At 37.0% G+C, this 25,917-nt stretch overlaps 2 protein-coding genes across 11 annotated transcripts in view; one reads left to right on the top strand and one right to left on the bottom strand.

Moving 5' to 3' along the window:
• The window catches only part of FAIM (Fas apoptotic inhibitory molecule), an 87,150-nt gene that overhangs the window by 40,070 nt on the left and 21,163 nt on the right, over nucleotides 1-25,917 (bottom strand). For 3 of the 10 annotated variants that reach the window (XM_056793665.1, XM_056793671.1, XM_007493935.3), the window contains exon 1: nucleotides 20,364-20,518. The exons of 1 other annotated variant lie outside the window; for it this stretch is intronic. In XM_056793665.1, coding sequence (XP_056649643.1) covers nucleotides 20,364-20,518 — 155 coding nt within the window. Of the gene's footprint in view, nucleotides 1-890; nucleotides 1,094-19,456; nucleotides 19,914-19,987; nucleotides 20,127-20,363; nucleotides 20,586-25,917 lie in introns of those variants that run through there. 6 more of the 10 variants (XM_056793668.1, XM_001365441.4, XM_056793666.1 and 3 more) reach the window with 5 other exon arrangements.
• The window catches only part of CEP70 (centrosomal protein 70), a 62,014-nt gene continuing 56,520 nt past the window's right edge, over nucleotides 20,424-25,917 (top strand). Inside the window, exon 1 of the mRNA XM_007493941.3 lies at nucleotides 20,424-20,552. The gene's annotated coding sequence lies outside the window, so the exon portion shown is untranslated. The remainder of the gene's footprint in view (nucleotides 20,553-25,917) is intronic.

Genomic DNA, 25,917 nt, shown 5'->3' with positions numbered 1-25,917 from the left:
TGTTAAAAATAATTATAGCCAAATGGCAAAATTATTTGTCACATAAGAAAATAACTATTTTTAAAATGAACCTGTTATTACTGCATGTTAAGGAAAGATTATCCAAGAATTGACTGCTATCCAAATGTAACTTTTCTTCTATTACATCTAGTCTTCTTTTAATATACAAACTACTGTAACATGATTATAGTCCCTTAATTCCAAACAAAGCCTCCTTCATTTTAATAGGATTAAAAATCTATCTATTACTTCTGAATAGAACACCTTGCTCCAGGTTACAGCTTTTTTAAGGTCAGTTTAAAATTTTATCCTTTTAAAACCTAAAATACAAGTAGTATTAAATGTTATGTTCTGCTACATTGGCTCAACTGTTATAGTTTTTAAAACCTTCTAATTCAAGGTGGTACAGTTATTAGAAAAAGTGTTTTATTGTGCCATTGATAATCTACATTTCACTAAGAAAAGCAATTGAATTAAAGAAAAATGAATGCTATATTTAAAATTCAAAGTCCTAAATTTTGAAAATGTTATCTGCAGCACTTTTTGCCAATTTGTTGTTGTCTTTTTAAAAAATAAAATATGTCTACTTTATCACAAATTTCTGGTATGGTGTATGTGAATTCTTATGACATTACTTCTAACTCTGTGCTGATATAGTATGTTTACATTTATAGTAAGTAAATAGATGGATACGATCTAAATCATACTAAAACAGTTTTTAATTTTTATTGTACAAAACATAACTTGAAAAGTATTTCTATTTTTTTATTAATATGCTTATTAGTATAACAGCACAATAACCTACACAGACGCATATCTTTTCTCAATGTCCATAATAATTCCTCTTTTTGGTCCACATCTTCATTTATATTGCAATGAAAGCTATTTACCTTATTTCATCTTCAAAGAGAGCAATCTCATCTTGGGATGCCATAGTTATCAAAACAGCCTTTAATCCAATTTAGCAGCCAGGAGAGAGAAAAGCAGAATTGCAGCAAAGAAATAATGAGAGCAGCAAAGATCACTAAAGTAGTAAAGTACTTTGGTTTTGTATAATTTACAAAGAGAATTTTAACATATCATAGAATTGTCATCTCTAATTTCTAGAACATAATATAAAGTGTACAAAGTATGGCCAAGTATAGTTTTTCCTGTGCTTGCTTAAAATTTATAGATTTTTTAAAGTATCATAGTAGTTCTAGTCATTTATTTGTGGAAGGAGCCACCTTCATACTCAACTGGCCTAATCCTCTCATTTAAAAAAAATTTATTTAATTAGTCGATTTAGAACAATTTTCCTTGGTTTATAAGAATCATATTCTTTTCCTCCCCTTTCCCCACCCCTTCCCATAGCTGATGTGCAATTCCACTGGGTTTTACATGTGTCCTTGATCAAAACTTATTTCCATGCTGTTGATGTTTGCAATAGGATGATCATTTAGAGTCTACATCCTAAATCATATCCTCATCGACCCATGTGATCAAGCAGTTGGTTTTTTTCTGTGTTTCTCCTCCCACAGTTTTTCCTCTGAATGTGGATACTGTTCTTTCTCATAAATCCCTCCAAGTTGTTCTGGATCACTGCATTGCCCTTAATGAAGAAGTCCATTACATTCGATTGTACCACAGTGTATCAGTCTCTGTGTATAATGTTCTCCTGGTTCTGCTCCTCTCACTTTGCATCAATTCCTGGAGGTCATTCCAGTTCACATGGAATTTCTTGAGTTCATTATTCCTTTGAGCACAATAGTATTCCATCACCAACAGATACCACAATTTGTTCAGCCATTCCCCGATTGAAGGGCATCCCCTTATTTTCCAATTTTTTACCACCACAAAGGAGTGCAGCTATGAATATTCCTGTACAAGTCTTTTTCTTATCTCTTTGGGGTACAAACCCAGCAGTGCTATGGCTGGATCACAGGGCAGAGTCTCTTATCACCCTTTGGGCATAGTTCCAAATTGCCCTCCAGAATGGTTGGATCAATTCACAACTCCACCAGCAATGAATTAATGTCCTGACTTTGCCACATCCCCTCCAGCATTCATTACTCTCCATAGCTGTCATGTTAGCCGATCTGCTAGATGTGAGGTGATACCTCAGAGTTGTTTTGATTTACATTTCTCTGATTATAAGAGATTTAGAATACCTTTTCATGTGCTTATTAATAGTTTTGATTTCTTTATCAGAAATTGCCTATTCATGTTCCTTGTCCATTTATCATTTGGGGAATGGCTTGATTTATTTTGTACAATTGATTTAGCTCTTTATAAATTTGAGTTATTAGATCTTTGTCAGAAGTTTTTGTTAGAAGATTTTTTCCCCAATTTGTTGCTTACCTTCTGATTTTCATTGCATTTGTTTTGTTTGTAGAAAACCTTTTTAATTTAATGTAATCAAAATTACTTATTTTACATTTTGTAATTTTTTCTAACTCTTGCTTGGTCTTAAAATATTTCCCTTTCCCTCCCAAAGATCTGACAAGTATACTATTCTGTGTTCATCTAATTTACTTAGTTTCCTTCTTTATATTCAAGTCATTCACCCATTCTGAATTTATCTTGGTGTAGGGTGTGAGATGCTGATCCAAACACAATCTCTCCCATACTGTCTTCCAATTTTCTCAGCAGTTTTTGTCAAATAGTGGATTTTTTGTCCCCAAAGCTGGGATCTTTGGGCTTATCATAGACTGTCTTGCTGAGGTCACTTACCACAAGTCTATTCCACTGATCCTCCCTTCTGTCTCTTAGCCAGTACCATATTGTTTTGATGCACACTGCTTTATAGTATAATTTGAGATCTGGTACTGCAAGACCACCTTCCTTCGCATCCCCCCCCCCCCCATTATTTCCCTGGATATCCTGGATCTTTTGTTCTTCCAAATGAACTTTGTTATGCTTTTTTCTAATTCAGTAAAAGACGCTTTTGGTAGTTCGATGGATATGGCACTAAATAAGTAAATTCATTTGGGTAGGATTGTCATTTTTATTATGTTAGCTTGTCCTACCCATGAGCAATTAATGTTTTCCAAATCATTTAGATCAAGTTTTAATTGTTTGGAGATTGTTTTGTAGTTGTGTTCATATAGTTCCTGTGTTTGTCTTGGCAGATAGATTCCTAAGTATTTTATATTGTGTATGGTGTTTTTAAAATGAATTTCTCTTTCTAATTCTTGCTGCTGAGATGTGTTGGAAATATACAGAAATGCTGATGACTTATGTGGGTTTATTTTGTATCCTGAAATTTTGCTACAGTTGTTGATTATTCCACTAGCTTTTTAGTGGATTCTCTAAGATCCTTTAAGTAGACCATCATATCATCTTCAAAGAGTGATAGCTTGGTCTCATGATTTTTTTAATACCTTCAATTTCTTTTTCTTCTCTAATTGCTACTACTAGTGTTTCTAGTACATTGTTAAATAATAGAGGTGATAATGGGCATCCTTGTTTCACTCCTGATCTTATTGGGAATGCATCTAGTTTATCCCCATTGCAGATGATGTTGACTGATGGTTATAGATAGATACTGTTTATTATTTTTAGGAAAGACCCATCTATTCCTATGCTTCCTAGTGTTTTCAATAGGAATAAGTGTTATATTTTGTCAAAGTCTTTTTCTGCATCTATTGAGATAATCATGTGATTTTTGTTGGTTTGCTTGTTCATATGGTCAATTATGTGGATGGTTTTCCTGATATTGAACCATCCTTGCATTCCTGGTATAAATCCTACCTGATCATAATAAATAACCCTGGTGTGATTGCTTGCTGGATTCTTTTTGCTAGTATTCTATTTAAGATTTTTGCATCTATGTTCATTTAGGAGATTGGTATATAGTTTTCTTTCTCTGTTTTGGACCTGCCTGGCTTTGGAATCAGTACCAATATTTGTGTCTTAAAAGAAATTTGGTAGAACTCCTTCTTTGCTTGTTCTGTCAAGTAGTTTGTAAAGCATTGGGATTAGTTGTTCTTTGAATGTTTCATAGAATTCATTTGTGAATCCATTTGGTCCTGGGGATTTTTAATTAGGTGGTTCTTTGATGGCTTGTTCAATTTCTTTTTCTAATTATGGGGTTGTTTAGGTATTCTATTTCTTCTTCTGCTAACCTAGGCAATTTATATTTTTGTATATATTCATCTATATCACCTAGATTGCCACATTTATTGCCATATAATTGGGCAAAATAGTTTTTAATGATTGTCTTAATTTCCTTTTCATTAGAGGTGAGGTCTCCCTTTTCATCTTGGATATTATTAATTTGTTTTTTTTCTTTCCTTTTTAAAATTAGATTGACCAGTACTTTGTCGACTTTGTTTTTTTCAAAATATCAGCTTCTAGTCTTATTTATTAAATCAATAGTTCTTTGACTTTCAATTTTATTAATTTCTCCTTTCGTTTTTAGGATCTCTAATTTAGTTATTAAAAATCTGAGGATTTTTAATTTGTTCACTTTCTAGTTTTTTAATTTGCATGCCCAATTCATTGACCTCTGCCCTCCCTAATTTGTTAATATATGAACTCAAGGATATCAATTTCCCCTTGAGTACTATTTTGGCTGCATCCCATAGATTTTGAAATGATGTCTCATCATTGTCATTTTCTTCAATGAAATTATTGTTTCTATGATTTATTCTTTAACTGATTTTGGAGAATCACATTATTTAATTTCTAATTAATTTTTGATTTGCCTCTCCATGTACCCTTACTAATTATTTTTATTGCATTGTGATTTGAAAAGGTTGCATTTATTATTTCTGCTCTTTTGCACTTGTTTGCAATGTTTTATGCTCTAGTACATGGTCAATCTTTGTGAATGTACCATGTGCTGCTGAAAAGGTGTTATTCCTTTTTGTCTCTATTTATTTTTCTCCACATATCTACTAATTCTATTTTTTCTAAGATTTCATTCACTTCTCTTACCTCTTTCTTATTTATTTTTTGGTTTGATTTATCTAGTTCTGATAGAGGAAGGTTTAGGTCTCCCCCTAGTATAGCTTTTCTATCTATTTCACCCTTGAGCTTCACTAGTTTCTCCTTTAGAAATTTGGTGTATACATGTTGAGTACCCCTATTTCCTCATTGTCTATACTGCCTTTTATCAGGATGTAATTATCTTCCCTATCTCTTTTAACTAGATCTATTTTTACTTTGGCTTTGTCAGATCTCATGATTGCGACTCCTGCCTTCTTTTTCTCAGATGATGCCCAAAAGATTTCGCTCTATCTGCTTACCTTGACCCTATGTGTGTCTATCTTCCTCATGTGTGTTTCTTGTAGACAACATATGGTAGGATTTTGGTTTCTAATCCACTCTGCTAGTTGCTTGCATTTTATGGATGAGTTCATTCCATTCACATTCAGAGTTACCATTACCAGTTGTGTATTTCCCAAGATTTTGATTTCTACTCCTAGTCCTGCCCTTTCTTCTTTCACTATTTCCTTCTACTACAGTGTTTTGTTTTTAATCAGTCCCTGATTCCCATCGTTATTTTACTTCCCTTTCTACCCCCCCCTTCTTATTTCCCTCTTATTTTCTTTACGGTCTTTCTAATCTTCTCATTTTAAAGGGGAGGAAGAAAATGAGGTTCAGAAAGGTTAAGTGATTTAATTTCACAAAGCAAATTAGAAGCAGAACCAGAACCTAGAATCCAGGAGTCCTTACTGACAAGGCCAGTTGGTCAAATTCATTTTCTGATAATTAACTGAGCTATTGCTACATTTACATTTCAATATAAATTACAATTCAGTGAACTTACAGATTCAGGCCTCCATAGCAAAACTGGATGGGTTCAATGGTTTGCTTCTTAATCCTTCGTGCCACCCTAATTTGAAATTAATGCCATATCTTCTAAATCCCTACCTTTCTTTTAATATAAAAAGGGGATGAGCAGCCCATCTTGGTCCAAAACAATTAGAAACTTTAAGAGTAGTACTAAGGTTCTGAAATTAGCAACTAAATGCTCCTCCTCCCTTGATTAAGAAGAATGTAAGGAGCAAAGAAAAAGGTAAGCTTTAGAAAGGAGCCCCCCCAAAGTATTTGTCCACAAATCTTTTGTCAATTACAGATTAAAATACTTTTCTATTCCTAGAATCATTAGAGCTCATCCCAGAAAATGGGGTTTTCTACAATCATAAAAACATCTGGCTTGCATTTATATAGAACAAATCAAACAAATTATGAAAATTCTTTTGAAAAATGAAAATTGGTTTAGGCTTTATATTATTTACAGTTTCTTCCTAATCAAGTCTAGAGAGGCAATATATAGGCTTCAAATTTGAGTTGGCTAATTCATTTTAAAAAGCAGTAGTACAAATCATTAATGATGCTAAAAAATAAGTTTCTATCTTGATTACAAAGGCTTTTCACACAGTAAGAGAAAATAATAGGAAAATGGAAGTTTTATTGTGGAAAAGCCCTTTATTCTCCCTCCCTCCAACAACATTCACTCATTCAACCATTTGTTGTGTTTACTGTATTCAAAGCACTATGAAAAGTATCAAGGGAGATACCAATATATTCAAGGCACCATTCCTATCCTTGATTTTGCAGTCCTTGCTGTCAGGGTTAGTACATAACACATATCTAATTCAATTTAATAAACAACACCTATGTAGAGGACATATAAAAGCTGGAAATACAGTGTTATAAAGGTAGAATATGGCAAGGGAAACATGCTAGAAGAAAATCTGAGGTGTGATCACTTTGATCTGTTTCAAGGAAGTTTTCATGGAATAGCTAACATATAAACTGGGCCTCAAAGGAAGAAAAGAATTTCAATAGGCAGAGATGCAAAAGGGAGTGTGCTCTACACACTGCAGGATACAAAGGCAAAGAGAACACATACAGGAGGCTAATATCAAGGAACACCCTCAGTGGTGTAACGTAGGGTGCAGATAGGACTGCAACACAGGCAAACAGGCAACATTCACATTTAGTGGGCAAGAAATGGAGAATAACTCACCAAAGAAGAACAAGAAGTGATAGATATTTAAAAGGGAAACCTAGATGCAGTCAAGTCATGGAAGCCCAGGAAGAAAATCAAGAAGGAAAAAGATATGACAAGATATGTCAACAGTGTTGAATGCTGCAGAAAAGCTAAAAAGGACAAAGGCCAAGATATCACCAAATTTAGCAAATCACTAGTCACTGAAGACCTTCAAGAAAGCAGTTAGTATGATAATGCTGACAGAGGCAAAATTTCAAGGAGCAGAGGAGTGAATCAGTAGCAAAAAATATTAAAGGAGTCAAAAACCACAGACTACTCTTTCTAGAAGTTAACTAGTGAAAGATGATTTAAAGAAGCATAGCTTGAAGGAGAGGCAGGCTCATGGTTTGGAGTGAGGAGACCTGAATATGTTTGTAGACAAAGAAAAAGGAGCTAGGACAGTGATGGCAAACCTTTAGGGACTGAGTGTCCTAACTGCATCCCTCATGCCACATGTGAGTCCCCACCCCCCTCACCCCACAGAAGGAAGGGAGGAAGTGCTCCTACTGGGCTGCTGGGGAGAAGGGTAGATCATGTGAAAAATGTCCTCAGATGTGTGGAGAGGGGAGGGAGAAGGGAGTAGCCCGCTCCAGCACAACTGTCATAGGTTCACCAACATGGAGCTAGTAGATGAGATTTTTTTAAATGAAATAAAAATTATCAATCAATGAAATAAAAAATATCAATATCAATTAAGATAATTCCTTAAAGAACTGCAATAGTAAGGGGTTAAGAGTACAAATTGAAGGATTAATCTTAGTGAAGAAGGCCACCTTGCATACAGGGTATACAAAACCTTTGTGCATTTTAAAGCTTTAATGATTACTAATAACCAAAGGGCAGAAGAGAACATGCATAAAGTACTACTTAAAAAAGAGATGGTAGGGGGCAGCTGGGTAGCTCAGTGGATTGAGAGCCAGGCCTAGAGATGGGAGGAACTAGGTTCAAACCTGTCCTCAGACACTTCCTAGTTGTGTGACCCTGGGCAAGTCACTTAACCCCCATTGCTTAGCCCTATGGCTCTTTTGCCATGGAACCAATACATTGTATTGATTCTAAGATGGAAGGTGAGGGTTTAAAAAATTAAAAAAGGATAGAGATGGTAATTTCTGATCTAGGGAATGGGAAGAAGGGACTGTGGATGGTTTTGAATACTAATCTAAAGGAATTGGGCTACCAATTTAATAAGTGGGCAATAGGGAGGCATTTAACAGTTTAACTCAGATACCATGTACAAAATAAGAAAATACCTTACACCTTATGGTTATTCTGTATAGCTGATAATGCTTTCCTTAACAAATAATATAAATTACTGCTAGGAGAGGCCTATATATTGTAGTTAAAGTAGATGAGAGAATTATCTGATAAATTTTCCATAATCTCTATTTTCAATCTGGACAATTTTGCCAGTTTTAATCAAGTCACTGAAAAAGTGAATGACTGCTTCTTTTTGAGGTCCAGATAAAAAGAAAAGTAATTATTATACTTTAAAATCTGAATTGTTTAATTTTCCTACTCATAGGACGACAACAACAAGCATTGACTAAATAATAGGCACTATTGGGGATACTACAACTACAACTACAACTACCACACAACTACAACTACCACTACAACCACAAGATAGTTCCCATTCTCAAAGCATTTATCTTCTAATGATATGTTAATAGAATTCTGAATTCTATCATCTAATGTCTAGAATCTATTCTTTAGCAAAAAACTAAAAGTTTATTATGATTCTGCCTGGCAAGTCCTTAGTAAAGTACCACTGTATATACTATTTATAGGTAATGTTTCCAAGTTGCCTGAATTTCCAAAGGCAGGGCACGTGTGAAAAATGTTTTCAATGAAAAGGCTGAAGTAAAGACTAAGTAATAATAATTGTGACCCAAATAGTAATACTACTTTACCAACATAGAGAACTTTACAGTTTACAAAATGTTTTCACATTATCCCCTATTGTGATTTATATAACAAACAAGATTTAGGAGATAACAGATTTTAGAGTGGGTAATTTGAATCTATTACCCTAAAAACTACTTATCCCCAGCAAATTTAAGATTCCCAGCACCCTACTCTCTTCCTGTCCTTACATGCTGACGTAGACAGGAACTAAACTTGATAGTGTTCTCTCTGTCTCTTTTCCTGTGGTGACTTTGGTGGGGCGGGCTTTTTTGAGCAGGTAGAAAACTTAGTCACATTGTTCTATTTTGAAAGATAATAAACTTTTAAAAAATAATACTTAAAGTATTGGATATTAATTTAAATCCTTCGAGAGAGATTAAGCAATTTGTCTAGCTAATGCTGTATAAAACTATATGCAAAAAATGTTATGTCAGGGGCAGCTAAGTGGCTCAGTGGATTGAAATCCAGGTTCAGAGACAATAGGTCCTGGGTTCAAATGTAACCTCAGACCTGGGCTTAGCTATGGACTGTGGGCAAGTCACTTAACCCCTTTTGCCTAGCCCTAACCAGTATTCTGCCTAGGAACTAATACACAGTATTGATACTAAGATAGAGAAAGTAAGGGTTTTAAAAAAAAAGTATGTTTCCCAACTCTTAGATTAGTAGTCTCTTAACTAAATCATTAAATGTTTTAAGAACATTAGAGTTCACTGATGATGCAGAATACAATGAAATAGGCTATAAAAACCAAAAGGAAAGTCAATTTCTCAATTAAACATTATACATTATACAACTCTAACTTGTCTTAACAAGTAAGAAAAATGTTTAAAATTAAGTGTTTCCATTTTCAGGTTGACTTCTTATGGCAAAAGTTCCAATTTTATCAAGAGCAATGAATTACAGTTTTAAGTATGTTCTGTGAAAACAATAGAATTTCTGTAACAAAATTATTTAATTACAATGGTCATTACAATTGCAAAACTATGGTGACAATATATGTAATAATTACAAAAAGGGTGTGTGTGGCTATGCCGATAGAGGAGAAAGTTCAGCCACTGCTCTTAAAATTCTTTTTAAAAATAAACACGAAGCAGGTGATTGATAATAATCAAAGACTAAAGATTAGCAGGGTATGAACTCAAGAATGTGATGTTAACAGATAAGGAAAAGGAAAAACTACATTTATTTTTTTCTCAAACAAATGATTGTTCAAATTGTACTTGAATGATTAGCAAAAAAATTAAACAGGGTACTAAAGTTTAAGATAATGAGTAGATGGCAAGACAATTTAGTGACTTTCAGAGAGTTTAAATCATCAAGAATGTAAAAAGGTTGAATTCAGGCTACAAAAGTTACTCCAAGATCTTGAACTGTGAAATGCTCTACCTTATCACAGTCCTAAGTCCTTTAATTCTGCTGCCTCACTCCTTGAGTTTTTATCTTTGGTTCATCAGTATGCATCTAATACCAAACCTTCAATCTCTTGGTTATAAATGGGATAAAATCCAGTATGTACTCAAGGCAAAGGGACCACCAGCTTACACTGCTGCCCACCCTTTCCTCCCAATCAGGAATAAAATGTATAAATGAGTCTTTTTATTTTAAGACTAGACCCTTTATCTCATCATTTCAAGGGTATAGTCAGGAAGAAAGAAGAACAAGGCCACAAAGTCCAGCTGCAACTGACTCTGAATCTCTTCTTACCCTTGAAAATTTAGGGTGATATACTTTTACCCCTCCCCACTCCTAAATGATGAGGCTCATGTGTTTTGCTATTTTCTGATTGGGGTAGACTTCACACCTAGATTTTAAGTCCTTGCCCCAGTAAAGGGAAGTCACACAGAAGAGGGAGAGGGAAGTCAGAAACCTATATGTTTGTATTTGCACCAGCCATTGCATTTGCCACCAAGGCATCTGCCATTTCGTATGAGAAAAAGGATACACTTTTCTCTTCTACTCTCAACTTTCTTACTTCAGATTTTTAATTTACATGGGGTGGGTGCTTATTTTTATACCACTCAGTTATTACATACAGAAAGAGGTGACCCTGGCAAGAATGAAAGTATCTACCTGTTTATATTTTAAATCAATCATGGGAAAATTCTTGATCTCCTCACTTCTATTCCTGGAAACCTTCCAGGCTTGGTTTAGTCCTATACCTCATTCAAGAAGTCACCAGTTTGTAAGTGTTCTCCGCCATCATTGTGTTTTTATTTTGTATATTTCCTTTACCTATGGAGATACTGTATGACACCCACCAGAACATAAGGTCCTGGAGAGCAGATGATCTCAGGGTTGTATTTGTATTCTCAGAGGATAGCACAGGGATGATACTTAACAAATGCTTAATGACTGATTGATTTAGTACCTTCCCCTATTTTCCCAGTCATCATTGATGTTCTTGTCTCACTTTTTCAGTTTTGATCCTCTCCCACCAATGGTGCCAATAAAGCATTATTCTCTGGCCTTTACTTTCTTGTCCTAATGTCTGTAACCTTCTAATCCTCAGTCTTCAACTGCTCCTACCAATGTCCCTCTCTGCTCCTACTCCTGAGCCACAGAACACTGTTGAAGGTTGCTGAACTCATACTGCCTGTGTCCACTGCAAATTCATGTTACCTAAACTCAGCTGGACTTTCACTACTGCAAGACAATTTTTTTACTCATCTCTGATTAACTCCATCTTCATTACGTTCTCACAACTATTCCAACACTTCCTTCTTTTCTCAACTTTATCTGTTCCCTTTTCTCTCAATAAACTTCTCTATATTCTTGAAAAAAATTAAAGCCATCCTTTATACAGTCCCTTCTCCTATATACTTTTTTAAAAATTTAGAATATTTTTCCATGATTCCATGATTCATGATCCCCCCCCCCCCCCACAGTTTCTTTCCCCCTCTCAAATCCAACAAGCAGTTTCATTGGGTTATACATGTATCATTGTTCAAAACCTATTTCCATGTTATTCATATTTGCAGTAGAGCAATCTTTTAACATCAAAACCCTAATCATATCCCTATCGTGCTATGTGATTGAATACATATTTTTTAAAACACATTTCCATTTCCCCAGTTCTTTCACTGGATGTGGATAGTGTAAAAGAGAGAATCTGCAATGCATGCAAAGGACATCATCTGTCAATCAAAAGGGGGAAAAGTCAGTTGGAGCCAAGCCAGCAGCTGAATTGGGGTGAATTTACTTCTGACCTAGGCGGAGAGACCCCTCTTTGGCTTCTGATAGAGTGGTGGAGGAGAAGCTGGGGTTTCTGACTTATGAACTAAGTTTTAGCTGCTTGTGGCTGATAGTGAAAACCCTGAAGCTTTTGCTCACTGACTGATATTTGTCTGGCTGGTTAAAAGAAGAAAAGAAGACATATAGTTGTCCTCATAACTCCCTGACAGACTTTGTGTCACAGTTGTGACAGAACTGCCATTTCCCCAATATCCTCAAAACCAAGGCTCCTTGTATAGACTAGGGAAAACCCCATCCTTCTTACCTTATCTTCCATCCTTGTCTTGTCTTCCCCAAATAAACCCCTTACTTGAGAAATTAAGAGAAGGAGTATCTCTAAACCTCATAATGCACACTGAGTGAAACTGAAGGGAAAGAGGGAGGGGAAGGGAGGAAACTGGGAGGTGAAGGGTGGAGGGTAGGAAAAATCTTTGATCCATTAGTCTTCCAGTATTATTTAATAGACACCCTCAGCAGTATATATCTTAGGAAGTATCTCTTTATTACAACAGAAATCTCTAGTATCTCTTTATTACAACTGGCACCTTTAAGACAGACTGAAACCCACAATCCTTAGTAAGGCAGAGAAGTAGAAGACATGTTTAATTAAGCAGGTTATCTTTGGAGTTGTGGTTATAGCAGCCATTGCTTGTTTCTGGGTCTACAACATACTGTACAGTAAAATGACCCATATGATCTCTGACTCTATTGATTACATTGGCAATACAACAATGTTTATATTACAGTTGTCTTTTCAAACAGATCCTATTCCTCTGGCAGGTTTTAGTTCACGTATACACCCTTGTTATGGCAGCCCTGCAGTCTCTGACCCAAGTAAAGAAGATAGTTAGATTTGTGATTCCCCTAAAGGCAGAAAAGATACTGGCTATTGATAACCACTTGGAAACTGTGATAAAGAACTTGTTTGAGGAATTGATCAAGGAAAAAGGGCTAGATAAGTTTGAGGGCAAGGACAATGGACAGGCAGATAGTGTACCTAAGGGAAATGAAGATGACAATGACAACAAGGCTGATGGTGAACAGAGAAGATTTGTCCATTAAAAGAGGTCACCAATCTATCCAGTACAACTGGTGTACTGTAGTCTAAGGTTCACAGGCAATTCACCTCACAGGGACTTGAATCCCTAAAAAGACATTTCCCAAATTTTGTAGAACAACCTTTCAAATCTCAAAAGGAACTGAAACGAGCTTTTAGGATTTTTTATCCTGATTTTGAAGATGTTGAATTTCTCCTGTCAGAACTGTTCAGCCCCCATGAGCAAAGACAATTCCTAGAAAAGACAAGATCTGATAGTAACCTAACTAGCTGGCCTACTGTGGAGCAAAGGGAAGATCTAGACTTTGCTGACCCCACTAGCATGTCCTACCTAAGGAAATGCAGGGAAAAGTTGCTTCAAGCGATTAAACATTGCTGCTCAAAGCCAAATGCATGGGCTAGATTTGATAGGATCATGCAGAGCAATGGGGAACATCCTGCCACATCCATTGATCAATTGACCATTGATCAATATTAGGTCTAGAGACAAATAGTGAAGAGTCTGCAAGTCATGTAAAAAGGCAATTTTTAAGGGGATGCACACCTCATTTAAAGAACTTCTTTAGGCATTATTTCCCTATGTATGATACGGTTAGCTTCATAGAATTACATGATACAGCAAGTTACTTGCATGATAATCAGTTAGAACTAAACAAGCAAGTGCAAGACCTAAGAGACAAATTAGAAATGACAGAGAAAAATCTAAAGGAAAAGGAGAGAGAAGAAATCAAGAAACTAAACATGGTTAGGACTTACACAAAATCTAGTTACACAAAACTGAGTTACAAACCTATACCAGGGCAGAGAGAGACTAGGGAATGTTTCATTTTTCACAAGTGAGGACACCTCATTAAAAATTGTTTTTTTTGAAGAAACATGAAATTAACAATAAGAACACACAAAATTCACAAACTAGGTACAAAAAGTCCACTTGTTCTCATTGCATGCTAAAGTCTACTAAGCAAGCATCTGATTTGCAAGAGATGCAACAGGCCATTAAAACTGGAGCTAAACCCAAGTACTCAGACATGGTTAGGAAAGAATTATGAAGCCAGGCCTATAAGATATTTAGTGTGACAAATGGAGATAGAAGAGATGGGGGGAAAGAGGCTGCTGAAAATAGTAGACAAAAGAAGAGAAACAATGAAAAATTTGTGCAAGAAAGTGAATGATAGTACATGCAATAAATCAAGAGAAAGGCAGAGACAGATTAAAGAAATTGATGCATAAATTAAGGAAATAACATCTCAAATAGCAAATGAGATGAGAGACTTAGAGGAAAGCTGCATAGTAACTACACAGGAAAAAAGTTTAAATGAAATAAAATCATTTTTAGAGAACTTTCTTCAGTGTAGAGTGGGCAATGGGATTAAATTGTGCAAAAGAAAAAGAAAGATAAAGTCAGAAGAACTCAAGTAAGAGTTAGTGACAGATACAGGGACACATAATCTCAATTCCCTAATGGTTACTGTTACTAAAGAGGAAAATACTTTGAAATCATTCACAGAGCTGCAGGAAATCCCACCAAACTCAGTTAATTCGTCCAAAAGCTACATGGCACAGGTACCCTTAGAAAATACATCTAATTTGAATCCAGAAGCTGACACCTTCCATCCAGCAATGAGTGATTTAGATAAGACAAAATTAACTGAAAATGGAACTGACATTACATTTGAAAACAATAATCCTATTCAAAGTAATGGAGGCGACATGCCAGTTAAATTTGAAAAGGGGGATGGAATGGAAGTCTTAGTAACTGAACTAACAACAATAGTCTGAGCAGTTTTTAAGATTCACACAGGGACAGTTCTTTCTCTGGATGTGGATAGCATTCTTTCTCCTAAATCCCTCCGTATTATCCTGGGTCACTGCATTGCTACTAGTAGAAAAGTCAGTTACATTGGACTGTGCCATAATGTGTCATTCTCTGTGTACAATGTTCCTACTGGTTCTGCTCCTCTCACTCTGCATCAATTCCTGGAAGTTGTTCCAGTTCACATGGAATTCCTCCAGTTCATTATTCCTTTCAGCACATAATATTCCATCACCAACATATACCACGATTTGTTCAGCCATTCCCCAATCGAAGGGCATCCCCTTATTTTCCAATTTTTTGCTACCACAAAGAGCACCGCTATAAATATTTTTGTACAAGTATTTTTTCTTATTATCTCTTTGGGGTACAAACTCAGCAGTGGTATGGCTGAGTCAAATCTCCTATATACTTTAAAGATTCTCCATGAAGACTTACCACCTATCATTTCTTCTTTTTCTTTATCTGATCTCAGAGGACAAGTTTCTCCTTCTTGCCAAGTCTAACCACTTCTACTTGTCTCTGATTATATCCTCTTCCACCTTCTCTGGAAATTGTTCCATTGACCACTTCCTACCACCCCTTCATCTTTTAATAACTAGCTACTAGTCCTTTTTCTACTGCCTATAAACACGTGCCTTTAATACAACAAAAACAAAAAATGAAAAATCTTCCACTGACATTTCCAGCTTCTCAAATTATTCCTCTATCTACAATGTTAAACTTTTATAGAGTAGTCTATACTTTTTACTTGCCATCCTTACCACCTGTTCAATTTTCAACTCAATGTATATGGTTTCTGACTAAAACACCCTACTGGATCTGTTCTCTCAAAACTTAATTACTAAATCTGGTGGTATTTTCTTATGTCTGATCTTCTATTACCTTTCTACAACAGCTGGCTATCCCTTCTTCATGTTCTACCATTACCACAAACTCAACTCATTTCTCCTCTATAAATGCTCCCTTTTTCTTAACTACCCAGTTTCATTTGAGGTTATCATCATCCTTCCAGTCACCCACATTTACAACTTTAGAGTTATCCTCTCTCACCCTATCAGATGCAATGTTTGTGTAAATCCTAATTGCTAAAGTAGTTGAAGAGTACTGAGCTTGCAGTCTGGAAGAATGATCTTCCTGAGTTCATATCTAGCCTTATTAGCTATGCAACCCAGGATAAGTCAGTCATTTTATCCTGTTTGCCTTAATTTCCTCATCTGCAAAATGAGCTGTAGAAGGAAATGACAAATCATTTTAGTATCTTTGTCAAGAAAACCCCAAATGGGGTCACAAAGAGTCTGAAATGTCTAAACAACAAAACATTACTTACTTAATTAGAAAATTAGGGGGAAAACTAACAATTTAAAATATTATTGACTAGGTCAATCTGCTTTGTAGAAAATGCAAGAGCTTCCTTTTCCAAAGAAGCTAACCACCTTCCTTCCGATTCTGTGAAAATCAATTTAAAAACTCACCCAAGCAAAATACATCAGAAAGGTTAATTTGCTGCAAAAAGTGAAAATCAACCACTCAATAGGCACTCAGCATTTCTGTGTGCTACTTTGAGGGGTACCAGGAGATTCAGAGATAAAAGCAAACACACCTCCCTTCAAGGAGCTTACAAGCTCACTGTGTTGTGTCTGTGATGTGTGTGCATATGTATAAAATAAATACAAGGTAATGGGAGGCAGGAAGGAAAGACTCTAGTAGCAAAAAGGAGCAAAAAAAAAAAAACAACTTCCAAAGAAACTAGGGATTCTAAGAGGCAGAGATGAACCAGAGGTGACAGGTATTACAAAGGAAGGAAATGTAATGTAGTGTATGAGAAAAATAAGGCATCTTAAAGACCAAATTAAAATTATTTTGCTTTTATCATACATAGTTGGGTTCACTAGTACCACCTTTTTATTAACTTAATATACAATGTCAAATCTTGTTAAAAGATACAAAGATAAAACTGAAAATTTCAAATATCTATAGTCTAATGCCTTCAAGAAAGTAAATACATAATAAATATTAGACAAGTAAAAATTTCCCTATAACAAAAAGATATTGAAAGAACACTATTTGTAGTCAGTTGACTTGGAGTCCAATCTCCCATATACACTAGCCAGTGACCTTTAAACAATTCACTTATACTCTCAGTAGCCAAATTTCTTCGTCTCTATGATGAGAACACTAATGCATTAACTTATATCTCATTCAAGTAAAACAATGAATATAAAGATGTATAAAACTGTAAAACAACCTACCTATCAAAAATCTACCACTACTATGATTATTAGTTATAAGTTTCACTTATTTCAAATAAGAAAAGAGTATTTTAGAATGTTCAGAACTGTAAATTCATCAGGTTAGGGACTCTCCATGTAGGAAGTCCCCCAAATCATGGCAGATTATCAACTTGTCTGTAAATAACTGTCACAGAAAGTTGCCTGGCGCACTGGGAAGTAAAATGACTTCACCATCAACACTAGGCAGTATAACCTTATATATAATAAAAGAATAAATATGTATAGATAGATATAGATATTATTCCGGTGCCTCATGATGGTTGAGTTACCAGCTTTTGGCAGTTTCTACCATTCTGGGAAGGATTCAAAATACCAACCAGGTTATAGGTGTCTATTTCACAGGATCAGACTAAATTAAGAGAGGTTCATCAACAGAAGAATGACCACTAAATGTGCTATTGGCCACAGCAACACAAAAGAAATTATTAAGAAATGATTGTGTCCACCATAAATTAGCTGAGAAAGTACTTAGACTTCTATCAAGGACCTCATGAAATAGAGTATGAGAATTTTTATATTCATCTGGAGTTTACTGTAATTAGAATGATCCTCTAATGAAGAACTGATGATTATTACCTTAACTTTCCGCATTGATAATTAAGAATGAATCACAGACAAGTCTTTAAATCTGTACATCTAATATATTTGCTTCTTTGAGATCTGTGGATTTTTGCTTTTTAAAGAAACTTAAGAGTTTGGCTTTTGGGGGCAGCTGGGTAGCTCAGTGGATTGAGAACCAGGCCTAGAGACGGGAGGTCCTAGGTTCAAATCTGGCCTCAGCCACTTCCTAGCTGTGTGACCCTGGGCAAGTCACTTAACCCCCATTGCCTAGCCCTTACCACTCTTCTGCCTTGGAGCCAATACATAGTATTGACTCCAAGACGGAAGGTAAGGGTTTATAAAAAAAAAAAAAGAGTTTGGCTTTGGAGAACTGAGAAAGTATACCTTGATCTTTTCAAGGAAAAGTAGAGGTCTATGAGGGTGTAATATAAAACACACTGTAAAGACTTTGTTGGTATACTGTTGGTTATGCTGAATTGTGTTTCCTTTTCTTAAAAAATAAAAATTTGTTACAATGGATGGCTTGATGGGTTAGGGAGGGATATATATACAATTAAAACTGTCATGAAAACAAAAGATACCATAAAAAATTTAAAAATAAAATGTAAAAGGACAAGGCGTTTATTATAAATTTCAATCTAGTTATTAATAAATTATCTATAATATTTACATTTTAGAAATACATGTAACTATATCCATTGTACATCAAGTATCAGATGAGCAATTCTAATTGTAGTCACATGGATTTTAAAAATTAAATGCAGAAGATAGGAAAATTTTAAAATTCAAGTGGACAGGACAGGAAAATAATTTTGAGTGTTGTCTTAAAAACCTATTTGTAGTTTCACCTATGGGTATTAAGTTAAAAAAAAAATCTGTGCCACAGCAACAAGTTTCAAAGTATGTCTTTAAGCACCACCTTCCCCTTTTCCTGATAATTTGGATCACTAAAACCATAGTAGCTTTAAGATTCCCATGAATTTACACTCAACTGGTTTCACCGGCAAATGTGGGATTGGGTTTTTTCACCAAACTTTGTATCAGTTAAAAAAACCCCAAACTCCCGTTGCTTTTGTTTCAATTCAATTACTTCTAAAAATCACTTTAAAACATTTTTATTGGGGGCAGGTGGGTAGCTCAGTGGATTCAGAGCCAGGCCTAGAGATGGGAGGTCCTGGGTTCAAATTTGACCTCAGACACGTCCTAGCTGTGTGACCCTAGGTAAGTCACTTGACACCCATTGCCCTAGCCCTTACCACTCTTCTAACTTAGAACCAATACCCTGTAAGGGTTTTTTAAAAAAAGTTGTATTTTAGAAATACGTATTATATTATCACATTTATTTGGAACTACTTATTTCCAAGAAATATGCCACAAGCCTGATGAGATATTGTGATTCTGGTAGCATGGATTTCAAAATTGCAAAGGAGAAAATAGAATTTCTATTCTTTTTTTAGTCCAGTTCCAGGGGGAAGAATCCTATGGCAGACGAAGCGCGGAAAGCCACGCCCACTCCGGGGAAGAAGAGGATAGAATTTGCCTATTTATCAAAAGCTCCCAAAGAACAGCCGCTAGAGACAAACTTTGTTTGCAGTCGTTAAGATGCTCACCATGCAACCAAGCTTCAGCACGCCTGGGGGCCCAAGGGGACGTGGGGAACAACGACGCCGCATCCTCTGGAGTGGAGGGGCCAGACAGAGAAGAGAAAGGAGCGCGTCGCTCCCCAAGCCTGGGACCGACCGAACCGAGGCTCGTTTCGTCGTCTCCAGCTTCCTCCCTTGTCCCAACACCATCCCACAGCCCCCAGTGGCCGTGGCCGGTCGGCTGCCTCCGGGCTGGGGGTGGGGGTCCTAGGAGAGACGCTGGGCCCATTACGAGGGTGGTGGAGGAAAGGATGCGGGGAAAAGGAGGACGCGCTGGCGGCTGGAAGGCGGAGCGCCCTGGAATCGGAGACGGGCAGGGGCCGGAGGGATGGGGAGGGATTCCCCCCCTCCCCAAAGCGGCTGATTCCCCAAAGCGGCTGATTCCCCAACCCTTCCATCTTCTGCCTACTTTTTCCTCCCTCCTTCACATTCTCAATACAATTTCCTCGGCGCGCTCCTGGGACCCGGTCCCTGCCCCCGCCCAGAGAGCCCCCTCACCCAGCTAGTTCCCGCGGTCTCCACAACTGCTCGCAGGCTACTGCCACACAGCTCCTCCCTCTCTCTCCCGGTCACGCCCTCACTCCCTTTTCCGCTGGCAAAATGGCGGTCTCCTCGAAAAGGCCTAAGAGAACTTGAGACCGAGCGCGAAGCGCAGGCGACTACGGTGGCCTTCGTGGCCCCTAGCGAGCGCGGTGCTAGGGCTCGGTTTCGTCCCCGTGCCGGGCTGGGGAGGGGCTCACGTGGGTTGTTTCCCGATAGGCCATCTTGGTTCTGAGGCTGCGGAAAAGAAGCTGTCTGAGGCAGCCACCCTGACTGAGTCATCCTTCCCTCGACCCTCACTTTCCCCTTTGAAATGTCAACGCTAACACTTAACAGCATCACGTTATTCCGAGAGATTCGTGATGTCATCAGTGTAGGCAACTCTTTTCTGCACCTCAACAGGACACTGTTCGCCAACCTTCCAAACATATTTGTGCATTCTCCACTGAAGTGAAACTTGTCCAAATGTTTCAGCCACAAGTCGTCCATGATTGCTGATCTCCGCTTCCTCTGTCTTTAGAAGGTACTTATATTTTCTAGATCTTTAAGAACTTGGGACCCCGGTGCAGCTTGGACTGCTTTTCTTTACATAAGGGGCTACTGTAACCTGTTGTCTGTAACTATCTTTTACGTGACAATTGCTAAATTGTCTGGTCAAGTGCAGGCGTCACCATAGGGCCACATGGTCTTTCGGATGGCATGGCGATGTTTCGCTAGTTTCCATACATCAAACATTTGTGAGGTATCTATTACATGAAGGTATTTGTAATAGACATTTTTGAATGCAAAGGGGGAAAAAAGCCCAGCTCCTCAACGAGCTTACATTCTACCAGAGAGAGGGTTGTGTAACATATACAAGTGTCAACGTGGAAATCTAGAAGTCCCCAGTTTATTTAGTTTGAGGGTAGAAACCCCAGGTTTTGACCTTGTCACAGGAGAGGTTTCCCCCTACATCAGACAATAAACATCCACTTCAGGTGGGAGGTAGACCCAATCCGAAGTCGAGTAGCTCTTTTGTCTCCAGAAGCCTTTCCCAGTATATCACACCCTCCTTCGGAGGATCGAACTCCGACCTTCAGCTTGCGAGACTGATGCACCACTACTGCACCAAAGCGGAAGTGGATGTCTGTCTGGTGAAGTGGGACCTTCCCTCAGGGGGAAACTCTCCTGTGACAAGATCAAAAACCTGGGGTTTCTACCCTCAAACTAAATAAACTGGGGACTTCTAGATTACCATGTTGACACAAGATAAGTGTTATACATGAAAACGTGATATGGACAAATAATGTAATGGAAAGAGACCTGGGCCATAGGACCTTGGTTCTAATCTTGACTGTTAATTACTACAATAAGGTATGCTTTACATATAAGACGTATATGTACACACTGGTTGTCTAAATACAGCTTAAGGGAAGAATGGACAGATATCTGGAATCTTGCCCCACTCCTCTCAGCAGAAGACTGATTCCTGACTGAAGAGAACTAGAGATGAAGTTTTGAGGCTGGCTGTTGTTTTTGTTAGTCTAGAATTTTATGCCTTCTCCTCCCATCTAAATATTGTTGGTCTACAGGCATTTAAAAAAATAACTCAAGCCATTCTGCTGGGTTGCTATCTCTCTTTTTTAAACCTTTACCTTCTGTCTTAGAATCAATATTAAATGTTGATTCCAAGGCAGAAGAGTGGTAAGGGTTAGGCAGTGGGAATTAAATTACTTGTTCAGGATTACACAGCTAGGAAGTATTTGAGGCAAGATTTGGACCCATGACCTCCCACCTTGAGGCTTGACTCTATTCATAGAGCCACCTAGCTGCCCCCTGCTATATCTTAAAAAAAAAAAGAGAAAAAAAAATTAGCACGTTGAAAAATCTGAACAACACATCTGAAAACATGACTTCCTACTTTCAGGAAGGGGTATGTGGTTGCTCTCTCCTTTTAAAAATTTTCATTTATATTGTTAGTTCCAAATTTTATTTCTTTGTCCACACCTTCCCCCATGCTTTGAGAAGCCAAGAAATATAATACACCTTATCCATATACAATCTGAAAAACATATTTCCATGTTAATGGTTGCTATTTATTTTTTATATTTTTTATTGTCATGCAAAACACACTTCTATATTGGTCATTGTTGTAAAAGTAAAGTCATACATAGCTAAAACCCTCAAATAAAACCCAAAATGCCTTGATGTGAAAGACTACTCAAAGAGAAAAAAGAAGGCATTGTACTTGAACAAAGCAGAATTGCATTGGTATAAAAGAAACATGAGCAGCATAAATCCACAGACCCCTCAGTCTCAAATGTTCTAATGAACTATTTGTCCTCATCCTGCCATAGAGCCTTCTGAACTTGTATTGGACTCATCAGACACAAGCTGAACATTCTATACCTTAGTCTCAACATCATGATGTCATAGGCCATCTTGGACATCAAAGGACAAACTACAACTCATATGCTATCATAATTCTCTCCATAATGTTTTTCATGTAAACTTGTACTTTAAATTAGTTTTGCCTTTGATTGTGTGAGGGGCAGTTTTTAGATTCTTTTGGTTCCCTTATTTTGATGAGTTTATATTGGATGACTTGTTTAAAAATGGTGACAACCAGAGTTAACGCCTAATTTTATCCATTTTCCATTTTTTTATGAGTCAGTGATAATAGGTTACTACTGAAGTTGGATACAATGCCATTTTTATCCATCCATGAATTCATAAATTTTGTCTTCACTTTAACCAATCCATCACTGGGCATTTGCTAAGCTCCTACCATGTGTCAGGTAATATGTGGTATATGCCAGGACATAATACAGAAATAAAAATGAAATAGTTTCTACCCTCATTCATTTGGGTGAAACCATATATACATAAATCAGCATATACAGTTTCCAACCAATTTCAACCAACAGAACAGGCAAACCAGATTAAACGAAGCAGCAAGTCATCCTTTGGGAGAGTTAGGAGGTTGGCATGTGCCAGACAGGCAAAACTACCACCATCTTGAATACCACCTCTCTTCAAAATCTGATAGAGACAGTGGAGGCAGTCCAGGACCCCAAGACCAAAGGAAAAGATGTATCCCTGTACCACCAACCTTGTTTCTGGCACCATCCCCTTGCCATCATTCAGGGAATCAACCTATGAATATTAGACCTGGCAACTATAAGGGAAGGTTCTAAAACCCATGCCTCCCCAGCAACCATAGCTAATAAAGACCTGGTAAAAAGAAACTCTCATCACAAAACTCTTTCTCTGTAAAATGGTTATCAGAAATGGATGAGATTTTATACAATGTCGGAAATAACATTAATGAAAATGCACATATCTTTCCATCTGGCAATTCCTTTGTGTTATTTCTTCCTTTTAGAAATATAAGCTCCTTAGATAGCAGGGACTGTCTTGATTTTCTACTTATAAGAGGAAGGGAATAAATATTAATATAAAACCTACTATGTGTTTGGGCTAAGCACTTATACAGATATTTCATTTGATTTTTACAATAACTCTTCCAGGTGCTATCATCTCATTTTACAATTGAGGAAACAGAAATAGAGGGTAAGTGTGTGAAGATGGGATTCCCTGCCCATTTTTAGATTTCATCACTAGAAGCCTATATACCCCACTTACACTTGAGTGGGGGAGGTCTGTGACCCATGTGTGCGAAAGTGGGTGACGAATCAGAAACCACTTACTGCCCCCTGGGCAGGCCTAAGCAAAACTATAGACTATAATTTAACCACATAAAAAGTAGAGGAAGGCACAGGAAGTGACACAAAAAAGATATTACCAGATCTAACTACCATAGTCTTCCAGTCATGCTTCTTCAGGTCCCACATTCCCAACCAGCCCTGGCCCTTTTTACAAGTGGGGGCAAGGTAGCCCAGCTAACCACATGATTGGGCCAGATAAATTAAGGCCAGCCAAGGAATGGGCTTGTGTTCAGGAAGGGACTGGATCTAAAAGACTTGGAGTTCCCACTTGCCTGGGCTCCTATTCCATCTATGACATTACACCTACTTGACTTTCTGATTGGAAAGTCTGGGTCATGTGTCCTGACATCCAGGCATTCCTAATCCTACTCTGTTCCCCATTGGCTGGGTACTAAGAAGTATACAATCTTCCCGAGGTGCCTCTACCTACTTCCTCTTAATATGTATCCCCTCCTGTTACCATGTATAGAAAATGGCTGCCACTCCATATTGTGGGTGTGCAAATTAATATTCATAAAGTTATTAAGCATGTCCAGAACATGAGCAGAAATTTACTGTTCAGGCAGATGAGCTGAAAGCTAGACAGAGCTGGTTCACACGGGGTTGATAGCAATGTACTTTATTAATACTGTATTTCATTATCTAGGTGCAGAGACCCTGTCTCCCTTTTTATATAAAATAAACAGCATTTTCATTGTCCTGTTTCCATTTTTCTCCCAATATAATGGATCATTTAAATTGAAATTGGGAATTAGAAAGAAATAAGAGAAATGGTCTCTGGAAGCAAAGTTTTATTTCTGAGCTATTACTCTTTAGGGATTATCATTAAGCATGGTAATATTTGGAACTAGGATACCTATGAAAGTTGGCTTGAGGAATGGCTTGGTAGTTCAGTGGAGAACCAGACCTGGAGATAGATACTTCTTAACTGTGTAATCCTGGGCAAGGCATTTAATTCCAATTACCTAGTCCCTTCTTCTGCCATGGAACTCAATATTGATGCTAAGATGGAAGAGTAAATGTGAAATCCCCTACCCCACTCATGATTATATCACTACCAGCAGTTTTTTTTTTCTAATTTAGTTATTCTGTGCTCATAGATCTTTAACTTTCTCAAAATAATCATTTTAAAAAAGTGAATCACACTGCTGGTATGAAGTTTTCTGATATTCTCCACCCTATGCTGTATTATGTGAAATTGTTGTTCAAAAACATCCATGTGGTATCTGATTTGCATATCTCCTTTTTGGTTGATTTTTGCTGACTATACTTGATGTTCAGGAATAATATGATGCTTGGGAGCTTAATGCTTGGAAGAAACCCCAAAAAATGTATTTTTAGCAACAAGTTCTTGATCTATATAAAGAGGCTACTCACAAGGCTTAGGGTCTTCTGATGCCAACTGGAGTCTGGCTTTATTGTGATACTAGCCTCCTTTTGATAAACCTATTTCTTTTTGGCTTGGAGACTTTGTTTCACTTTTTTTTTTGCATCTTGGCTAATAAATTTTTGCTATAGAAGTTGAGTTTTTAAAAAATTGGAAAAAATTGAGGTGAGTTTCTGAGGTCAGGAGCAATAATGATTATAGGTAGCCCAAGTAGCTCATTAGACACATAGGACATAAGGGATATATTATCAAATTCCTAGTTTTAAAGGGCCCTCTCTGTAGTTGGGCATCTGATCTGCAGGAAGATTGCTATAGAAGCAATCGAAGATCAAGCAATCAGATCTCTTCTGGAAGGCAGGAATCTAGCGTGTCCAAATGTTGGTAAATAATAAAGAGCCTACTGATGCAAGAATGGGGAAAAAGAAGGAAATTGGAGAACTAGGGCTTATTTGTTGTTGCAAAACTAGTTTCATGTGTTCTGGGTCAATAAAACTGTCACTAAGCATTAAATTCATGGAAAAGAAAAAGAAAAGAGGAAAGAAAAAAAGAAAGGAATGCTAGAACATCATTTTATATGTATATAGTCTATCATTTTAGAGCTGGAAAGGACCTGAAACTCTCACTCAGTCTAGATAGATAGACTTTTTTTTACCAATCAGTTTTCAAGACCATATATAAAATAACCATATTCTAAAGCCAGACTATTTAACTCCTCAGCAAGCTCTTCTTTTTCTGCTTTATAAATAAAATACACTTGAATGTTTTCATTTAATCTGAATTTTCTCCATGAGAAA

The sequence above is a fragment of the Monodelphis domestica genome, chromosome 4, assembly GCF_027887165.1.
Source record: "Monodelphis domestica isolate mMonDom1 chromosome 4, mMonDom1.pri, whole genome shotgun sequence".
Taxonomy (NCBI): Eukaryota; Metazoa; Chordata; class Mammalia; order Didelphimorphia; family Didelphidae; genus Monodelphis; species Monodelphis domestica.
Note: the sequence above shows the minus strand (reverse complement) of the source record. Positions and strands in the feature narration are given on the sequence as shown.